The sequence below is a fragment of the Schistocerca serialis genome, chromosome 5 (genome assembly GCF_023864345.2).
Source record: "Schistocerca serialis cubense isolate TAMUIC-IGC-003099 chromosome 5, iqSchSeri2.2, whole genome shotgun sequence".
Taxonomy (NCBI): Eukaryota; Metazoa; Arthropoda; class Insecta; order Orthoptera; family Acrididae; genus Schistocerca; species Schistocerca serialis.
The window spans coordinates 14217572-14240092 of record NC_064642.1 but is presented as its reverse complement, the minus strand read 5'-3'; the positions used below and the strand labels follow the sequence as shown (position 1 = coordinate 14240092).

General features: G+C 42.4%; 1 protein-coding gene across 3 annotated transcripts in view; it reads right to left on the bottom strand.

Annotated features, from left to right (window-relative positions):
* LOC126481249 (nuclear pore complex protein Nup155) overlaps positions 1–22521 on the bottom strand; it is a 267575-nt gene that overhangs the window by 175403 nt on the left and 69651 nt on the right. For all 3 annotated transcript variants that reach the window (XM_050104864.1, XM_050104862.1, XM_050104863.1), the window contains exons 9-10: positions 10627–10748; positions 8063–8287 (exon numbers count right to left, since the gene is read on the bottom strand). In XM_050104864.1, coding sequence (XP_049960821.1) covers positions 8063–8287; positions 10627–10748 — 347 coding nt within the window. The remainder of the gene's footprint in view (positions 1–8062; positions 8288–10626; positions 10749–22521) is intronic.

Here is a 22521-nt window from a genome sequence, read left to right as displayed (position 1 = left end):
CCAAGTTGTCAAGAAGGTTTTAGGAAAGCGGAAGGAGAGAGAATGGAGCAGTTGACGGAAGCGGACTCCCGGGGGTAGTAGGGAGGAGGAGCGGCCTGCATACCCGACATCAAAGGAGGTGTCGAAAAAAAGGTCATGGGCTGGATTAGCAGGCATGGAAGACAGATGGCTAGCATAACGACTCAGAAGGACTGCCCGCCGATTGGACAGCGGAGGTTCAGCAGTCTCAGCACAAAGGCTTTCCACAGGGCTGGTGTAAAAAGCTCCAGACACTAAACGTAATCCACGGTGGTGGATAGAGTCGAGACGCCGAAGAATAGACGGCCGAGCAGAGGAGTAGACTATGCTTCCATAATCCAATTTCGAGCGCACTAAGGCGCGATAGAGGCGGAGAAGGACCACTCGGTCCGCTCCCCAGGAGGTACCATTCAGGACACGGAGGTTGTTAAGGGAACGCAGACAGCGAGCCGAAAGATAGGAAACGTGGGAGGACCAGCACAGTTTTCTGTCAAACATAAGACCCAAGAATTTAGCGACGTCGGAAAACGGAAGGTTGACAGGACCTAGATGTAAGGAGGGCGGAAGAAACTCCTTACGTCGCCAAAAATTAACACAAACGGTCTTACTGGGTGAGAAACGGAAGCCGGTTTCGATGCTCCACGAGTGGAGGCGATCGAGACATCCTTGAAGACGTCTTTCAAGCAGGCTGGCCCGTTGAGAGCTGTAGTAGATCGCAAAATCGTCCACAAGGAGGGAGCCCCAGACATCAGGAAGGAGACAATCCATAATTGGATTAATGGCGATGGCAAACAGTACAACACTCAGCACGGAGCCCTGGGGTACCCCGTTTTCTTGGGAGAAAGTACGGGAGAGAGTAGTGTTCACCCGCACCCTAAATGTGCGCTCTGCCATAAATTCGCGAAGAAAAAGGGGCAGCCGGCCTCGAAAGCCCCAAGAGAACAGTGTGCGGAGGATGCCTGTCCTCCAACAGGTATCGTATGCTCTCTCCAGATCAAAAAATATTGCTACCGTTTGGCGTTTCCGGAGAAAATTGTTCATGATATAAGTGGAGAGAGCAACAAGATGGTCAACGGCAGAACGATGCTTTCGGAATCCGCATTGGGCTGGTGTTAAAAGACTGCGGGATTCCAGCCACCAAGCTAAACGGTAATTCACCATACGCTCCAAAACCTTACAGACACTACTCGTGAGAGAAATGGGGCAATAGCTAGAGGGGAGATGTTTGTCCTTTCCAGGTTTCGGAACGGGAACGACAATAGCTTCCCGCCATCGCCTGGGAAAGGTACTGTCGGTCCAAATTCGATTGTAAAGGCGAAGGAGGTAACACAGGCTATGGGTTGATAAATGCAGCAACATTTGGACATGGATACCATCCGGTCCTGGGGCGGAGGATCGAGAAGAAGAGAGGGCATGTTGGAGTTCCCGCATGGAGAAAACAGTATTGTAGCTTTCGTGATTTTGAGAGGAGAAAGCAAGATGTCGCACTTCCGCTGCACGTTTCTTCGGGAGAAACGCTGGCGGGTAATTTGAAGAGCTCGAAATCTCAGCAAAGTGCTGACCCAATGAGTTAGAAATTGCGACGGGGTCCACTAAGGTATCATGCGCGACAGTGAGCCCAGAGACCGGGGAGAAACTAGGCGCGCCTGAGAACCGTCGAAGCCGACTCCAAACTTCCGAGGTGGGAGTGAAGGTGTTAAATGAGCTAATAAAGAATTTCCAGCTTGCCTTCTTGCTATCGCGGATGACGCGACGGCATCGCGCACGGAGCTGCTTATATCGGATACAGTTTGCCAAAGTTGGATGGTGACGGAAAATGCGAAGAGCACGTCGCCGCTCACGTATTGCGTCACGGCATGCCTCGTTCCACCAAGGAACTGGGGGGCGCCGGGGCAATTCGGAGGTGCGTGGTATTGAACGTTCCGCAGCTGTGAGAATAACGTCGGTAATATGTGTGACCTCATCGTCAACGCTGGGAAAGCGACGGTCATCGAATGTCGCTAGAGACGAAAAAAGTGTCCAATCGGCGTGGGCAAACTTCCAGCGTCGCGAGCGCATATATGGCAGTTGAGGCTGCAGTCTAAGAACACATGGAAAGTGGTCACTCGAGTGTGTATCGTCAAGGGCAAACCATTCGAAGCGCCGAGCTAGCGGAACAGTACCGACCGCAAGGTCCAAATGAGATAAATTTGTCGTGGAGGCAGACAAAAATGTGGGGACCCCAGTGTTGAGGCAGACTAGATCCGCTTGGTGGAAGACGTCTAGCAATAGTGAGCCACGTGGACAAGGATGTGGAGATCCCCAAAGCGGGTGGTGGGCATTGAAGTCCCCAACCAGCAAATAGGGGGGTGGAAGCTGACCAAGAAGATGAAGGAGATCAGCTCATGCCATTGGTGTGGACGATGGAATGTATACCGTACAAAGAGAGAACGTGTATCCAGAAAGGGAAAGACGGACGGCGACAGCTTGGAAGGAACTGTTTAAGGGGATTTGGTGATAATGGAGAGAATCGTGGAGCAGAATCGTGAGTCCTCCATGGGCTGGAGTGCCTTCAACAGAGGGGAGGTCATATCGGACAGACTGAAAATGAGGGAGAACAAAGCGGTCATGGGGACGCAGCTTTGTTTCCTGAAGACAGAAGATGACCGGCGAGTAGGATCGTAAGAGGATCGACAATTCATCCTGATTGGCTCGAATGCCGCGGATATTCCAGTGGATAATGGACATAGGGTGAACAGAAAATGGAGGAACGTGACCAAGGGTGCTGTCAACTCAACGACTGCTCAGAGCTTGCGACCAACAGCATGGAATGGCATTCAGTCGAAGGCAGAAGATCCTGATCCATAGGTTGGTCAGGAGCAGCTCCAGCCACCAACGATCGGCCAGTTGACCGGCCACCAGCAGTGCGCCTTGGCGACACAGAAGACGGCCGAGGGCGATTTCCGCCAGGTGGTGCTGTAGATGGGACACGCCTTGGCGGAGAAGGAGAGGAACTGTGTTTCTTCATAGCCTTCTTGGAAGTATGATGTTTAGATGAAGGAGGAACCGATGGTTGTGAAGTTGCGGTACGTAAAAACTCTTCACGAGAATGCTCTTTTTTCGAAGACTTGGCGTCTGACTTTTGGGCTCGAGATTTAACAGAACCCGACGAAGGGTGAGCCATAGAGTGGGCAGGCGAAGGTGGTGAGGTTGAACGGGCGATCTTTGTGCTGGCCGATCTGACGACCGTGGTACTAAAGGTGAGGTCACAAGTCTGCGTGGCCGCCTCCTTTGTTGGCCGAGGAGAAGCAAGCACAGTGCTGTATTTTCCTGTCTGAGGCACAGTGGGCTGTCGACTGGCGAGTAACTTTCGAGCAGCAAAGGTCGACACCCTTTCCTTCACTCTTATTTCCTGGATGAGTTTTTCGTCCTTAAAAACGGGGCAATCTCGAGAGGAAGCAGCGTGGTCACCCATACAGTTGATGCAGCGAGGGGATGGAGGTGGACAAGCACCCTCATGGGCATCCTTGCCACACGTAACACATTTGGCCGGATTGGAACAGGACTGGCTGGTGTGATTGAACCGCTGACATCGATAGCAACGCGTAGGGTTTGGGACGTAAGGGCGAACGGAAATTATCTCATAGCCTGCTTTGATTTTTGATGGGAGTTGAACCTTGTCAAATGTCAAGAAGACAGTGCGGGTTGGAATGATGTTCGAGTCAACCCTTTTCATAACCCGATGAACAGCTGTGACGCCCTGGTCAGACAGGTAGTGCTGAATTTCTTCGTCAGACAATCCATCGAGGGAGCGTGTATAAACGACTCCACGCGAGGAATTCAAGGTACGGTACGGTTCCACCCGGACAGGGAAGGTGTGGAGCAGAGAAGTACGCAGCAATTTTTGAGCCTGGAGGGCACTGTGTGTTTCCAACAACAGGGTGCCATTCCGTAATCTGGAACAAGACTTTACAGGCCCCGCAATTGCGTCGACACCTTTCTGAATAATGAAAGGGTTGACCGTGGAAAAGTCGTGACCTTCGTCAGACCGAGAAACAACAAGGAACTGTGGCAACGATGGAAGAACCGTCTGTGGCTGAGACTCAGTGAACTTACATTTGTGAGCAGACATAGTGGAAGGTGAGGAAACCATAGCGGGAGAATCCCCCATGATTACCGGCGTCTCCGATGGCGCGCTCCTCCCTTGTGGGGGCCCTCACCGAGGGCACACCCGCCTTAGGTGATTGTTCACACCTCAGGTCACACCTCCCGACAAACGGACGGAGGGACCAATCGGCACTTTCGGAAGGTATCAGCTCGGGTAATCACCCCTCCCTGGGCCTGGCCGTTACCAGGGGGTACGTACGTGTCCTACCTGTCTACCCGGGGCGGGGAATTACGCGTTACCCCGTCACCGGCTACGCATGGAAGTGCGTGGGTCGGCCTTCAGACACGCACAGGGAGGAAAAAAGAGAAAGGGAAAGGGAAAGGAAAGAAGAGGGGGTCTCAAACACCGCAGCAGAGAAAAGGGCAAGGAGAAGAGGGAAGGAAAAGAGAAGGACAGAGGAAGGACGAGGACTTGTAAGTGTAGAAAGCAAGTAAGTTGGAAAAGTTTCGAGCGTCCGTCTCTGGACGTAGGCACAAACCATACTCCCAGAGGGGGAGAAAGGGAAGGAAAGAGTCAGAGGTGAGGGGGGGGGGGGGGGGGGGGCGAAGATGGGGGACGGGGAGGGATGCGGAAAGGGAAGGGAAGGTATGCAGCCCGGAAAGGAAGGAGGGCCACATTAGCTCGGGGTCCCGTGCTCGCTACACACGTGTTGTGGACCCCCTGGCGGGAGTACAGTTTGTGAACAATGGGTTTAAGGTGCCATACCCAAACAGAGTGGATGAGAATAAGGTGCTTCCGGCTGTCACTGATGCTGCTGCATATATGATAGCAGTGTTTCAACTATTAAAAGTATTCTACCCATTGATGCTGCACGTAACTTGTGTAGTGCATGGGATCAACCGCATAGCAGAGCAATTAAGGCTACAATTTCCTAAAGTAAATAAAGTAATGTCTATGGTGAAGAAAATTTTTGTTAAGGCACCTTCAAGAACACAGGAATTCAAAGAACAGATTCCAGATGTCCCATTGCCGCCAGAGCCTGCTGTCACCCGCTGGGGCACGTGGCTGACAGCAGCAAAATGCTATAGTACGCATCTCTCAGCTGTCCAGAAGGTGGTTGAAAATATACCGGAGGATGCTGCATCCGCAACTGCAGCAATGGAGTTACTCAAAGATTCTTCTTTAAAACGGGACTTATCTTACATTAGGGCGCACAATACATTTATGGCAAGAATAATTTCACAATTAGAAGGCTCATGGAGACCTATCTACGACAATATTTCTTCGCTTGAAGAAGTCAAAACAAAAATTAATGAAGTGCCAGGTGAAGTAGGGGAAAAAGACGAGCAAAAATGCAAATGGTTTTGCAGAAGAACACTGGCCTGAATGAGATGTGTGCAGCTGCCGACATACTTAGTAGAAAATCCAGCACTCCTGACTGTAGCATTCCTGTCCAACATGTGCCGAAAATGAAGTATGCCCCTGTCACATCTGTTGATGTATAACGTTCTTTTTCAGCATTTAAACTGATTCTGACTGACAAGCGCCACAGTTTTTCACTAGAAAACCTATAAAAGATTTTGGTTATTTATTGTGAAGCCAACTATGGTCAGAATATGTGAAACTACGAATGTATTAATTAAACCATTGCCACATCTTTTTTACGGAGATCTTTATCTTACAGTAACTCAAAAATGTTTAGAGTTATGTTCAACATTAATGTTGTAGATTGCTGTGCTCTGTAACTGTGTAAATATTCATTCTCCTTGTTTTAATGACTAATAAGATGTTCATACTGTCAACACTGTGTATTTTAATTTATTTTTATTTTCTCTGCATCATTTTTGTTAGAGCCTATTTTAGGTTTTATATAGCCTAAATGAACTACTGAAGGAGCCTATTTTAGGTGCCTAAAACACACTTTTTTACGACCTAAAAATCCGTGGTCTACTGATGAGTAAGCTGTGCTGGTTAGAACAACAACAATGCTTCACATTGACTATGGAATAAGTGTTAAACAATTAGGCTGTGTGTAAAAACAGTGACAGTGTCTGATCCATATGCACCTTATTATTCTTCTTCTTCAAGGACTGTGAACTTTGTGGTTAGGTTTTACTGCTCGTATATGTTTAACAATAAACTATTGTAGCAGTACGTGGAGTTTCGCCTGCTAACTATGAAAGAAGCAACAGTGAAATTGAAGTACTGTGCCACACAACTGTGCACCTCTCAGAATCCACAACCCATATTTTTCAGCCAGTGTACCAACGCAGTACTTTGACACCGAGGACAATCAACAAACAAAGAAATAAAGGCAGGTGGGACCGGCACATGGGGCACTCCTGATGATACCCTAGTCTCTGATGAAGACTCGCCATCAAGGACAGCTTACTGGGTTCTATTACGAAGTCTTCAAGCCACTCATATATGCAACCCTACCAGTATCAGTTACACGCAAGAAACTTACCGTTACGCTGAAAACACGCGTATTTGCTTTGCAGTGTAACAGCATTGCTCCTGATACCTCACATAATGTACTGCTTGTTTTTTCCCTTTTCAGTTTTAGTACCACCCATTCCTACTAAGTTTTTATAAACTTGCAACACTTGTTTTCTGTTTTAAAGTTGATACATGTCAATGTGTTCTATATTATGTAGGTACCTGGAACCATATGACCCTAAACTATACAGCATTATGAATAGACTGAAACAGTAACGACAGCTGTAAGGAAAACTGTTTATACCGTGGAAATGACAACCGTTTTGCACCTACCTTACTCATCAGATCTGACCCCCTGTCTCAATGACTTTTTCCTGCTGCTAGAAGCGTTTTCAAAAGATAGTGGGGCTGATACACAAATTACTGAAGGCACCATATGGCATAATTCAGACTTCACCAACTGTGGATGAATCTCTGATATGTGTGTATTAAGTCTGATGAACACACTTATGAAGGTGATACAATTAAATACGTAAGTAAGACAAAGTGCGTTACTGCAATATTGTCATTACTTCTATGATCATCTTGTGACTGTTGAATATATGAGTCACACAGAACATCAGTATGGTATTTCAATCCCTGTAGTCATTCATTTGAAGCATATTTACACATTTTTAATCTCTGAATTTAAGTGGTTCTTGTTATACACATTTTAGTTTTGTGCAAAAGTTTATTTAAAACTGCTCTTTGTTGGTGATGGTAGATCTGCGTGCTGCAGCCTTAAGTCGGCGTACGTAAACTTTTTTTCTAAGCTCTTCAGCAATTTCTCAGTCATACGAATAGCTTATAACCTATCAACCTATAAACAATGTTAAGACAGCGTATACTGGAAGCCAATACGAACTTCAGTTAGTTATTTCAAAATCTGTGCTCTAAATCTGGATCTTCTGTTTTACAGACTGTCTTTTCTTTAAGAGCTATCAGGATATATTATTACAGTGTTATGCTTGAATCTTTATTTAAATAACTGATTTTGACAATATGTAGGCCCATTTTATGTTATCTGCATTCATGAAAGTGGTAAAACTACAAAAATATATGGTTTCAGTAAGATTCAAGCACAACCTTACAATTTTTTTTTTTCCTTCTTTTATTATGTGAAAATTTTAACCACCACTTACACCTACGTTGATACTCCAGAAGCCACTGTACAGTGTGGGACTACACAAAATGTTGTGTCTTTTCTGTTTGTTGTCTTCATCTTATTGCTCATACTGGAGGAAAGGTTGTAGTCCTCAGCATCTGTCATTGCAGTATGTATAATATAATTTAAGCCCGTAACACACAGACAATGATGAATGTAGCTACCTCACGAGGAAGTTGGGACTGTGAGGAGACTACAGAGTATGCCACAAAGCAGCAGGATTTAATTTTTGCTCGGCAGTTCCTATCTGCGACAAAGTATCAGAAAATCAGTTTTACACGACATAACATACCATCATACTGATCATCACTTACCTGAGGTGTCAGTATGACATATTTCTTAGGTGCTTCCATGTGCTGTCGCACCACCAAGGGTGGATCCATGAAGGACCCCAGATCTGACTGTTGCTGCTGTAGCTGTCCATCAGAATTTGCTGAGTCATATTCGGCACCAGGAGTGATAGCAGACTGCTGATAAAATGATGGTGGTAGATCCAAATAGCGATGACTTGGACGCACCTCTGCCAATGCCCAGGCAACCTTTAAAATAACTTTCTATGTAAATTCAATATAATGGAAGGAAACATTCCACGTGGGAAAAATTATATATAAAAACAAAGATGAGGTGACTTACCGAACAAAAGCGCTGGCAGGTCGATAGACACACAAACAAACACAAACATACACACAAAATTCAAGCTTTCGCAACAAACTGTTGCCTCATCAGGAAAGAGGGAAGGAGAGGGGAAGACGAAAGGAAGTGGGTTTTAAGGGAGAGGGTAAGGAGTCATTCCAATCCCGGGAGCGGAAAGACTTACCTTAGGGGGAAAAAAGGACAGGTATACACTCGCACACACGCACACATCCATCCACATGTGGATGGATATGTGCATGTGTGCGAGTGTATACCTGTCCTTTTTTCCCCCTAAGGTAAGTCTTTCCGCTCCCAGGATTGGAATGACTCCTTACCCTCTCCCTTAAAACCCACTTCCTTTCGTCTTCCCCTCTCCTTCCCTCTTTCCTGATGAGGCAACAGTTTGTTGCGAAAGCTTGAATTTTGTGCGTATGTTTGTGTTTGTTTGTGTGTCTATCGACCTGCCAGCGCTTTTGTTCGGTGAGTCACCTCATCTTTGTTTTTATATATAATTTTTCCCGCGTGGAATGTTTCCTTCCATTATATTGATAACACTATAGTGTCAGTAGTACTAAAAATTTCATCTCAAGGTATTGGCCAACCATTCTGTAATTTAACAATTTTCTTAACTTAAATTTTCATTGTTACGCTAATTAATTATTGTAGAGTGTAACTACATCCCTGCAATGAAGCACAGTAACTTCTGTATTATGAAGTGTAAAATAGTGTTGCCTTAGTGTGGCGTTAAAGCTAGGACTAAGACTCATCAAGTATAGTCAATAACTAAAAACCAAAGCTAAGAAGAGAGGGCATAATACAAGTAATTTCTTTTTCCTTTTAGTCATTTTGAGAGTTTGCTGATATTTGAGACAGTGTGCAACTCTGTCAGAATTATTCAATTAGCCAGCATTTTGAACACCACTGTCAGCTCATCATAATAGTAATGTTATACCGCTAGTGTTTAATTATTAACTAATTCAAACATCCAACAATAATTTCTTTTCAGTCAAGGCGAAGCTACAAGGTCCCTCTTGCCACAATACGCAACATTGTCAACAGATGAAGGTGAATATAGCAATAGCTGGGAGCTTAAAAAAAATATGCATTTTTCTTCTGATGAAGTATATTGGTAGTGAAACATGGATGGAGTATGGACTGTGAAGCGTGAAATGTCTCACCTTGCAATGAATGGTTTATTATAACGCAGCTGCAAAAAATACTGTAGTTCTTTAACATTTACGAACCTTCAATGTTACATCAATAACATGCAGAAAACTGATGCTACCTTTCTTATGGTAGGTCATCCAATAGCCTTCTAGTTACTTGGCATTTCAGCAGGGGGGCCCTCGGAAAGAAGATTTCATCGTATGATTGTCTCAACTTTATTGAGGATGTAACATTCGTTTTCACCAATTGTTTTACGTAGTATCTTTCACCACCTCTTCCTTAATCTGTCCATGGCCATGATGACAAATTTGCCTTTAACTTGGATGTACCACTTCATTATCCAAACTGCCAGCTCATGGTTTTCACGAATGGAAGTTTGGTGACATGTAATTTATGAAATGTGTGTGGATTCACCTTACAATAAAAAAAGTGCAGTAAAATGATACCATTTGATTTACCTCAGATGAACATGTGCAGCTTTTTTTTGAGTCAAATGTAGTATTGTATTGCAGAAAGTAGAATACAAGACGTTATCTTATCTGATTAATGCCACTTTTAGGGCAAAAAATCGCTGTGAGATACCTATTCTTTCTTCTCAAATGATCTTATTTCTAGAGAAAAATAATGTAAGTCAGAATGCCGACTGCAAGAGGGAAAACCATGTGGCCCAATTGCCTTCACCTTTTTTTTTTTTTTTTTTTTTTTTTTTTTTTTTTTTTTTTACACCCAAATCAGTTTAAAACTGTTCACATTACAAGGTATCAGGCATCCAACTAAAATTTAAGTGATAAATGCTAAATTTGAACAGAGTTTTCAATAGAGCACAGATTACAAGAATTTCACTAAGCACTGATGTACAGAAAGTATTTCAGATCAAACCCTTTAGTGCTGGAAGAAATTAATCTGTTTCATAGGTATTACACACCATTCTGACATTGCTGGTCATTGGACTCACAGCTCTAACTTCTGAGCTATCCTCCTAAACTCAAATGTCAATATCAATTAAAAAAGTGTAAAAAGATAGTTTTGAAATAATCGATTTGAATAATGTGTCATAGATAGTTAAGGAAATACAAACCCCGTCCAAAGGAATAACAGTCTGTGTCTCTGCTAGGTACTGATGGAAAGGGAAAGCGTCACTGCTTAGGCACCATAAGACATCACGATCACCACCAGGACAAGAAACCAGTATGAGTGTACCTGCAATTAATCAAAACACAGTGGTTTTTTCTTTTGAGCATACAGGAGTCACTGTATGGCTACACAAGAAGGCTATTGTACTAACATGTGAAAACAAAGTTGTAAGATGCCAGCATTCAACAGAATGTTTTGACTGAATAACATATTTACATGAGACCAGGGATGGATAAAAATCTTGTGATCTCTCAGGGTTTCTCAGCATGATTTATTAATGATGTACTTCTCGGTGTTCAGCCGAGATTTTGTTTCCAATGTACACACAACATTTTGGCGACCGACCCAGCCATTATCTTCAGGTTCTGTAAGTTCTGCTGTTATGTGTACTCGCTGCCTGGACTTCAAGCACACTATGCTCTATTGTTGGTCATGTGTTGCTGTTTATAGATGATTGTGACTTTAACACTTGAGACCTACTACACCCTTTTATGTTCGTTTTCCAGAGCTTGCACCGATACTCCATGAAGAGAAAATTTTCTTATTGTTTCCCAGCTCTGGTGGATACGATGGCCAGCTAGATTTTAATAAACTGAGTGCAGGACTGCAAGTCTTGTTTAAATTTAAACCTCTGTTTCTGTTTATTAGGTTATCCAGCATCTTTATTTCCACAGGCTCCTTAATTACGCTATCCCAGAAACGATATTTGGACCGGGGTCTCCTCATACTTCATACTGTGATTATAACTGAGGCAACGTTTGGCAACAGCTGATTTGCTTGTTTGTTTTAATCAGGCATGTCGCTGATGTTCCTGGAATCTATCGTGCGACTTAACTAACCTTAGCTTAACAACGTAACACCTCTGATTGCACCTGATGAGCAGTTGTAAGACATCAGCAAACAGTGGCAGAATCGTCTAGCAGAAACTAACGAAAAAGACTATAGCTAGAATTCGGAGATGGTAAGAACTCAGCTAGGAACTTGCTAAAGGTACTTCGAGATAAGAACAATGCTCAATATAACAATTTTTTATACAATATCTTTATCTGTGTTCTCTTCATCAACTCAGAACTAATTTAAGAACTTAAACAACTAATCAATAGAATCACAAATGTAACACATTCAGCTGATCTGCTAATAAGACCAAATTAATTAAATAATTTTTTTTAAGTATAAATGTTTAATGCCTAGACCACAATTTTCCTATTACAATTACAGCTCAATAACCAGTTTCAGTTTCTATCTGCAGTCATCTTCAGATTGTTCAAAATACGAAAAGGCAGCAAATAAGCATTGGAAAGCATTATTAGCTGTAGACATGCAACAACATGCATTTTTACATACGAAAACAACAACAGTATGTAGTAGAAAATGTCACCGTGAGCAAGCCACGTTGCAGATGGTAATTTGGGAGCTTGATGGTCATGTATGAAATTGTCTAGTTGCATGAGTAGAAGTTGGATCAAAGCTCATTACTTGTAATAGTGCAACAAGTATTATCGTGAGAGCAGTATATGCAACGGTTCCAGAAACTGTCAGCTGTTTCATAGCTCGGCTTACACATGAATGATCTTGCGTGGCATATCTTTATAAAATATGTGCAAATTTGAAGGATAATATGTGAACGATGCACGCCATCAGTCTAACAAGACACGTCAAAACTTCAATTTGCAGATACTTTACAAAGATGACTACGTTATACACCACACAGGATCATTCTTGGCTATGGAACAGCCGACAATTTTTGGAACCATTGCATATATAAGGTACGTAAGTGATTCTTGGCTTAACAACGAAGAAGCATCAAGGGGCATAGTGGAAATTGGGAGTCAAACTCATGATCAACTACAACCAGCACTGTGAGACCAACACTAGTTCACAATTTTGTTGGAATGCAGGCAGTGAGTACACGAAATAGCGAAACTTGCAGCACCCGAGGACGACAGTTCGTTCAATACCAGAATTTTTGTGCATAAAATAGAAACAGCAACTCAGGTGAACACCCGAAAGCACGCCACTGATAAAAAGCTCATTCCAACTGAAATATAAAAAAGCTATGACACACATATTAAAGTACAGAATATGTACAAATCTAGTTGTGAATGAAACCTGTACCAAATAATGAAAGAAAATAAGATTAACAATGAATTTTAGAGGAAGTGATCCATGAAGTGTGTACAGAGCTCATCACAATTCAAAGTTTTAAGCCACAAATGGAGTAAATAAGAGGTCTACAGTGACATCTGCTATCACTGTGTCGCAGCTGGCTTCCACAATATTTCTTTTGCTATTACCATACATTCCTATAATGTAATCTATGATATAATATTGGCTCTCAGTAAAATGTACAAAGCATTATGATTCTTTTTCCTTCTCTCCAAAGTCTGGTACGTACAATATTTATTCAGTATTGTTATCAAATAAAATGTGCATTTATTTTTTTTTCATTTGTTTCTGAAGAGCCAGCTCAGGAAACTGGTGAACTATGATATGTAATGGTATAAATAAAAATAAAAGCAACCTTAAAGACTGTACAGGTGGTTTCCGATTTTTTAGTTCATCACACACAAATCGGTCTTGATCTGACAATTATGTACATGATTTGCACCTCATCCCTGATGCAAGTTTTACAAAAACTACTGTTATTGTCATTTACTGTTAACACTTCAATCAGTATTGTGCCCATCTCGGATGTGCACCAAATGTGCACAATAAATATTTTATGAGCAGGTTACAACAAGGTGGAAATAGTTATGAACCTTATGACATAGGTAAATTCTTCTCATTTATTATGTTTTTCTACTCCCAAACATTACCCTTTTCCATCTAATTTTCAATACATTTATCTGCCGGCATGCAGCTAATACTTAGTTATTTGAGAAGGGTGACCTACACTATTTGGAAGCTAAGCATTCTGACATTTCTGTAAAGTACTTTAAATTACCAAAAACTAATCACAGTATCTTTTGCAATAACTAAACTTCAAGTTCATCTGCAGCCCCATTTTCCATCACAGATTTCGTCAAAACCAATGTTAGAGTCTGGGCTTTGATCACATATTTTTGTTACCTTAATGACAAAGTATTGCTTGCTAAACTTACTAATTAATAATTTCAATACATCTTAACAAGGGGATTCACACTGCTGAAGAAAATGGTGTCCCTGTATTTTTCTAAATTTCTGACTTGCAACATTTTCTACAAATCAAAATCATATTAGTTCTTTTAGTTCATTAGAAATAGTAAAACCCAACCCAGCCGAATTTTCAACACATAATATAATTTTCAAATTAACAGTTTGTTCTTATGCCTGCGTGTAAGTAGCCAGACACCATCCAAAATTGCCAGTCCAATGTTTGAAAGTAAACACATACTATCTACATCAGAAAAGCTTTCATTGTTGATTCACATCACTATAATATCTTCTGTATGTGAGAATACGTGCTCTGGTCAGTGTCAAACACAGGAATTTTAATGTTTAATTACTTTCAAGTGATATCTGTAATCTCAATTAACTGTCTGTTGTAACGGAACTGTGATGCGCTCAAGAAGTGCTGTGAACTATCATTGTCATTGGAAACAAATATTGTTGGACTCAGTAAGTCATGCAAATGAATCAGAGTGTAATTACCTTTAACTGCAAGTGTGCTAAGTGAGAACTGTGGCATTCTTGTGTAAACAAGAACACTCTTGTGGCACTATTGAACATTCAACTTCATCATTGGACACTCAGAACTCAGAATTGTGGGTTATAGTCTGGAAAGTTGCACTAACTGTTGTTCACAGCAAAAAAACTGGTCACTATAATTAATAACTGAACTTTGAAGAGATTAAAATGTGTGTGTTAATGTCATCAAAAATATGGTGTTTTGTACCTCTCTGAGCAAACACTATGCTGCACTCACTTGAACTTTTGGTTTTGAGGTGACTAAGATTGGTGCTACCAAGGACGAGACTACGAAATTCAGGTCAATACCGTCACAACCTGCTACCTACACACTCTATCTAATGCCTTTTGATTTGGAAAGCAAGTTTCACCCCTGCAAGTTATTTTATTTTTCCTGTGATATCACTAAACCAAGTACAAATGAAACACGCTTCTTCTGCCAACTGCTTCAGATTCATAAATCCTGCACCTTTATCAATAAAATAATCAAAAACTTATAAATTTTGGTACCCCACATTTAAACAGCAAATCCAATTAAATAACCTGATGAACCTTCTTTTGAGACCGTGAATTAATAAAGCTTTTTCGCTTTATTTTTTAGATGTGTGGTCGTGCTCACTTCAAGTTTTTTTTCTTTTTTTGTAGCTTAGGTAACACAGTAAAGCACTGAACCCTTTAACTAAATTTCTGGTAATAGATCTCCATAAATAAATATTACATATTCATCACATTATCATCTCATTCTTTCTACTGTCTAGGAATACTGCTTCTCTCTACGAGATTTTTATGGTTTTAATCTAATATTCATTATGAATAAAGCAAGTACAAAAACATTTGGGAAAGGTTGGTTGTTTGGGAGTTAACGGTATGCACAGCGAGGTAATCAGCTCCTTGGTTAAAAGACAGTTCGTCCGGAGTTAGTGACATCACTAGAAACCTGGGAGTATGTAGGACTTGTAAAAACTGATTTGCTGAAGTTTAGACTCCTGCCAGAGCTGAGAAAAAATTTACTGAGGCTTAACAGTACACTTGCACAAACCATGAACTGCACAACAGAAATGTGACAATCCGCGTGTATTGCAACAGCCTCAGACAGGTAACACCTCGTCACACTACAAGCACAGGTTGCTGAGCTCACCACAGATGATGTTGCATTATGGACCCAGGCTACTGGTCACCTATCTCGCCATCACGGCTCACTGGTAAAGCACAGCTACTCACCTCCATCAGCAAGAATCTGCTGCTACCACCAATGGTATGGATCCACAGCATGAAAGTGCAGTGGGTTGTATGAACAGGGAAACTCAGCAGAAGTCAGTGATGATAGCCACTGGCTCTCCAGATTGCAGCCATCGACTATTCGTAACGTAACATGGCACTAAGTTATAATCCGACCACAATACTACTGTACTTGTGGTCAGGTGGCCATTATTGGATACAAACGTTGACTTTACTTGTCAACAAGTGCAGTGGTGGTGACTAAAGAAAACTCACTGTGGATAATTGCAGACAGTTGTGCATATACTATCAAGTGGTTAGGCATGTCCTCATGAAATTTTACGATAAAAACTCATGATAAGCTGACCAAAGCCCCCTCGCACCCAGGTGCAATAACCCAGTGGTTGACTAATACAGTTCTTGGTAGACATAATGATGACTGCCACCTTATCATTGCCAGTGGTTCTATGAGTGCACCATATGGCTGTGTCACATTAGTGTTGAAAAGGCCTATGGCACAAATTTGAATGTAAATGTGTCTTAGTGGACATGACACACCCCACACCCACAGCGAAGTTTTATTTCTCGACACCTGCTTTAACTCCTTCACCGATGTGTTTTTCACACTACCACCAACCTATCGAGCCAATGATAAGTGTGATTTATGGAAACCCCATCAGTAGAGAGAGAGAGAGAGAGAGAGAGAGAGAGAGAGAGAGAGAGAGAGAGAGAGAGTGTGTGTGTGTGTGTGTGTGTGTGTGTCTGGCTTACAGGCAGTCAATGCCGAGGTTATCAGTGCTCTTACACATATTAAAAGAAATGAAAATGGGTAAAATGACAAACTGTTGCTACACAGTGAAGAGGAAATCTATAACAACACTTATTCACTCACTCCCAGCTCATTCCCACAAAATCACTATCTCACAGGCCTTAATACAATGGAGAAGGGTGAAAGGTGCTATACATGGGAGTAAAACAGAAGTAAAATCACAGAAGAGCTAAAAGAATGTTGTTGTTGTTGTTGTTGTTGTGGTCTTCAGTCCTGAGACTGGTTTGATGCAGCTCTCCATGCTATTCTATCCTGTACATCTTCTTCATCTCCCAGTACCTATTGCAACCTACATCCTTCTGTATCTGTTTAGTGTATTCATCTCTTTGTCTCCCTCTGCGATTTTTACCCTCCATGCTGCCCTCCAATGCTAAATTTGTGATCCCTTGAAGCCTCAGAACATGTCCTACCAACCGGTCCCTTCTTCTTGTCAAGTTGTGGCACAAACTCCTCTTCTCCCCAATTCTATTCAATACCTCCTCATTAGTTATGTGATCTACCCACCTAATCTTCAGCATTCTTCTGTAGCACCACAATTTGAAAGCTTCTATTCTCTTCTTGTCCGAACTATTTACAGTCCATGTTTCACTTCCATACATGGCTACACTCCATACAAATACTTTCAGAAACTACTTCCTGACATGCAATTCTATACTAGGTGTTAACAATTTTCTCATTCTTCAGAAATGCTTTCCTTGCCATTGCCAGTCTACATTTTATATCCTCTTTACTTCGACCATCATCAGTTATTTTGCTCCCCAAATAGCAAAACTCCTTTACTACTTTAAGTGTCTCATTTCCTAATCTAATTCCCTCAGCATCACCCGACTTAATTCGACTACATTCCATTATCCTCGTTATGCTTTTGTTGATGTTCATCTTATATCCTCCCTTCAAGACACTATCCATTCCGTTCAACTGCTCTTCCAAGTCCTTTGCTGTCTCTGACAGAATTACAATGTCATCGGCGAACCTCAAAGTTTTTATTTCTTCTCCATGGATTTTAATACCTACTCTGAATTTTTCTTTAGTTTCCTTTACTTCTTGCTCAATATACAGACTGAATAACATCGGGGAGAGGTTACAACCCTGTCTCACTCCTTTCCCAACCACTGCTTCCCTTTCATGTCCCTCAACTCTTGTAACTGCCATCTGGTTTCTGTACAAATTGTAAATAGCCTTTCGCTCCCTGTATTTTATCCCTGCCACCTTTAGAATTTGAAAGAGAGTATTCCAGTCAACATTGTCAAAAGTTTTCTCTAAGTCTACAAATGCTAGAAATGTACGTTTGCTTTAATCTTTCTTGTAAGATAGATCATAAGGTCAGTATTGCTTCACGTGTTCCAATATTTCTACGGAATCCAAACTCATATTCACCGAGGTCAGCTTCTACCAGTTTTTCCATTCGTCTGTGAAGAATTCGTGTTAGTATTATGCAGCCGTGACTTATTAAACTGATAGTTCGGCAATTTTAACATCTGTCAACACCTGCTTTCTTTGGGATTGGAATTATTATATTCTTCTTGAAGTCTGAGGGTATTTCGCCTATCTCATACATCTTGCTCACCAGATGGTAGAGTTTTGTCAGCACTGGCTCTACCAAGGCTGTCAGTAGTGCTAATGGAATTTTGTCTACTCCCGGGGCCTTGTTTCGACTGAGGTCTTTCAGTGCTCTGTCAAACTCTTCACGCAGTATCGTATCTCCTATTTCATCTTCATCTACATCTTCTTCCATTTCCATAATATTGTCCTCAAGTACATCGCCCTTGTATAGACCCTCTATATATTCCTTCCACCTTTCAGCTTTCCTATCTTTGCTTAGAACTGGGTTTCCATCTGAGCTCTTGATACTCATGCAAGTGGTTCTCTTTTCTCCATAGGTTTCTTTAATTTTCCTGTAGGCAGTATCTATCTTACCCCTAGTGAGATAAGCCTCTACATCCTTACATTTGTCCTCTAGCCATCCCTGCTTAGCCATTTTGCACTTCCTATCGATCTCATTTTTGAGACATTTGTATTCCTTTTTGCCTGCTTCATTTACCGCATTTTTATATTTTCTCCTTTCATCAATTAAATTCAATATTTCTTCTGTTACCCAAGGATTTCTACCAGCCCTCGTCTTTTTACCTACTTGATCCTCTGCTGCCTTCACTACTTCATCCCTCAAAGCTACCCATTCTTCTTCTACTGTACTTCTTTCCCCCATTTTTGTCAATTGTTCCCTTATGCTTCCCCTGAAACTCTGTACAACCTCTGGTTCTTTCAGTTTATCCAGGTCCCATCTCCTTAAATTCCCACCTTTTTGGAGTTTCTTTAGTTTTAATTTATAGTTCATAACCAATAGATTGTGGTCAGAGTCCACATCTGCCCCTGGAAATGTCTTACAATTTAAATTCTGGTTCCTAAATCTCTGTCTTACCATTATATAATCTATCTGATACCTTCTAGTATCTCCAGGATTCTTCCATGTATACAACCTTCTTTTATGATTCTTGAACCAAGTGTTAGCTATGATTAAGTTATGCTCTGTGCAAAATTCTACCAGACGGCTTCCTCTTTCATTTCTTACCCCCAATCCATATTCACCTACTATGTTTCCATCTCTCCCTTTTCCTACTCCCGAGTCCCAGTCACCCATGACTATTAAATTTTCGTCTCCCTTCACTACCTGAATAATTTCTTTTATCTAATCATACATTTCATCAATTTCTTCATCATTTTGCAGAGCTAGTTGGCACATAAACTTGTACTACTGTAGTAGGCATGGGCTTCGTGTCTACTTTGACAACAATAATGCGTTCACTATGCTGTTTGTAGTAGCTTACCCACACTCCTATTTTTTTATTCATTATTAAACCTACTCCTGCATTACCCGTATTTGATTTTGTTTTTATAACCCTGTATTCACCTGTCCAAAAGTCTTGTTCTTCCTGCCACCGAACTTCACTAATTCCCACTATATTTAACTTTAACCTATCCATTTCCCTTTTCAAATTTTCTAACCTCCCGCCTGGTTAAGGGATCCGACATTCCACGCATGCAGCTAAAAGAAAACAAAAGGAAATGCGACTGGTTGACCACTTACAAAAAACATGGGTGCTGCTTTCACACTCTTAACGCACTAAGATCATCTCCCAAAAATTTGCAGAAACAAGTGAGACAGATCACAAAACCTTAAAACTCTAATCACATTTGTTTCAATGTAACTTAAAATAGAGTGCAGGTCTGCCAGCAAATCTGCCGCTGCCCTCTGGTCCAAAACTAAAATACAACCTAGTAAAATGTGGTGCTCAGTGAACTGTATGCGAGGAGCACCACACATTGGAGGGCTGTTGCGCTGAAGCAAGAAGCCAAGTGTTGTAGGGCTGCAGGGTATGCTGGGACAAGTAAGAGCTGCCTCGCCCAGTCTACGTCGCCGGAAGGAGGTGTGCTATGGCCCCACTGTGGGCTTTACTAGATGGAGCTTACTGCCTGTCACTTCCAGCCACTCATTCTCCCACTGATGCAAGACTCTGTACCTCAACAGCAAGGCTATAGCATGCAGGGGGATGGTGCTCTGAAATGAGGATCATGGCTGGCCCCAATGGCTGTAGATCCGCCCTTTTATTCCCTGCAATACCCATGTGCCCTGGTACCCAGCACAAAGACATCTCTCCCAACCATTGCAATCGGAGGAGGGCATCCTGCATATTCTGGAATACTTTATCTGCTGGGTACAAACATCGTAATGAGTGAAGGGCACTCAGGGAATCTGAACAGACCAGATATTTACCCCTTGAAGAATGTCTCATATGCTCCAGTGCCCATAAGATCACATATAATTCTGCATCAAAGACAGCAAAGCCTTGAAGCAGATGGACCTTGTTGCCATGATCCACAAAAAAAAAACACAGCACTCAATGGACTTCCCCTGTTTAGTCCCATCCATAAAGATAGTCTGTAGAGTTTTAGTGCCTCATTTAAAATGTCAGAAAATATTACATTAAAAACAGAAGCAAGAGAACAATCTCTCCTATTTGTACCCAATCTAAAATTACACTTTATCTCTCCAATGACCATGATGGCAGGTGGTTGAAACCTTTGATTTGAGGTTGTACATGCTCCGCACCAAGTGAACCCAGCACATGCTGCACGCAGATCCCAAACGGCATGTTGCTTGTGTACAATTGGAGGAAAGACGTTACACAGGTGGGTGAGCGACACTGTGGTATGCAGGGGAAGTCAGAGCTGCAGGGAACTTACATGCCTGATGTACCACGCAGGATGGTGAGTGGTGGTTTCCCAGCCTCAGCACAGGGACTGAATATGGGGCTGATCCTATAAGCACCTGTGGCCAGTCTAATCCCCTCATGAGGGATAGCATCAATCTTCAGCTCAGAAGGCCTTGCTGAGCCACACACAGTACTCCATATTGTAGCCATGAAAGGCCTGTAAAACTGGAACACGCACATCCTGTCTGCTCACCAAGACCTGTGGCTTAGGCATTTTACAACATTCAGCATCTTCTGGGTTCTGGCTTTCAGGCCTCTCAGGTGTGGTAACCACATAGATTGGAGTCAAAAAGGAGGCCCAGAAACCTCACTGAGTCTTTAAAATGTAGAATGGTGTTCCTCATATGCACAAGTCATATAAATTAAAAATACGACGAGGACAATTAAAATGGACACACACACTTACCTGCAAAAAACTGAAAACCCACATTTGCAGCCCAGTTCTCTAACCTCTACACTGTAATTTTCAACTGATGGGTCACTGTTGCAACACTGGAGGAGGAACAGGAAACAACAAAATCATCCACAAATACAGAACACTGTACAGGACTACCTACTGTAGACATGATACTGTTTATGGCTGTGGCTCAAAACAATCTGACAGCACGTCACCAACTCGTGACATAAAAAAGCACTTAGACAGGAAGGACTGTATGAAATTGGGGAAGCGGCCACGAAAGCCCCAATGAGGGGGTTGTTTGAAAATACTGTGTGTCCAAGTAGTGTCGTGCGCCTTATTAATATTGAAGAATATATCAAGGCTGATGTTTACATAAGAAAGCCTGCTGAATAGTCACATCTGTGAAGTGCACACAGAGTGACTAAGGGGATGCCTGGTCTCTTAACAACCAGATCAAGCAACAGTTAACCATGTGCTCCAGGGACTTTCCTACACAGCTCATTAAGACGATGCTCCAGTAGTTACTGGGACATGTTCAGTTCTTTCCTGGTCTGAGAACACGCATCAGAATTGCCTCTCTCCATGAACTGGGGAAGTTGCCTGTCTGCCATTTAAGATTAAAACCATCGAGGAGGATTTTCTTTGACACTGCTGGCAAATGTCAAAGTGTACAGTACTGGATTTTATTGTGACTGGAGTGCAGTATCATGAGCCTCACACAGTACTGATTCCAGCTCCCACATGGAGAAAGGGTAGTTGTCAGATTCAGAATTGTGGGGTCTGAAGTCTAACTCGCCCATCCCTGCAGTCAGACAGTAGGAGTGAAATGCTGGATCCTGGCTGGCACTGGCCGTAGTTGCTGCAAAAAGCTCTGCGATCATCTGAATGTCTCTGGGCATCATTTGAAGATACCCGCGTTTCAGCACCACTCCTATTGGTAAACGACTGTTTACCAGAAAGCCTCCTGATGGCTTCCCATACTTTTGTAGAACAAGTAGAGCAGTTAGAGTCCAGGAATGCTTGCCACGGCCTTTTCTTGGTCTCCTTAATTAGGTGTCGACCCTTAGCCTTCTCGACTCTAAAAGCTATGAAGTTGTCTGCAGTTGGGCAGCATTTAAATCTACTAAGAGCTGCATGCCTGTCTCGGATTGCTGAATGGCATTCCCCTGTCCACCAAGGTACATGTCGCCTCCCGAGATGACCTGAGGACTTTTGGGTCGATTGTTCAACAGTGTGATGGATCACTCAGGTGATATGGTCCACTCTTTACAGGACACTGTTGTGGTGCTCAAACACTGCCAGTTGGATAAACAGCATCCAGTTAGCCCTATTGATCATCCACTTTGGTGGCTTCTTTCAAGCAATCCCCCATCCAGTAGGTGGATCAATGGGGGAAAATGGTCACTGGAATGAAGGATGTCAGTTGCTTCCCGTGCTGAGGCTGCAAGGGCTTGA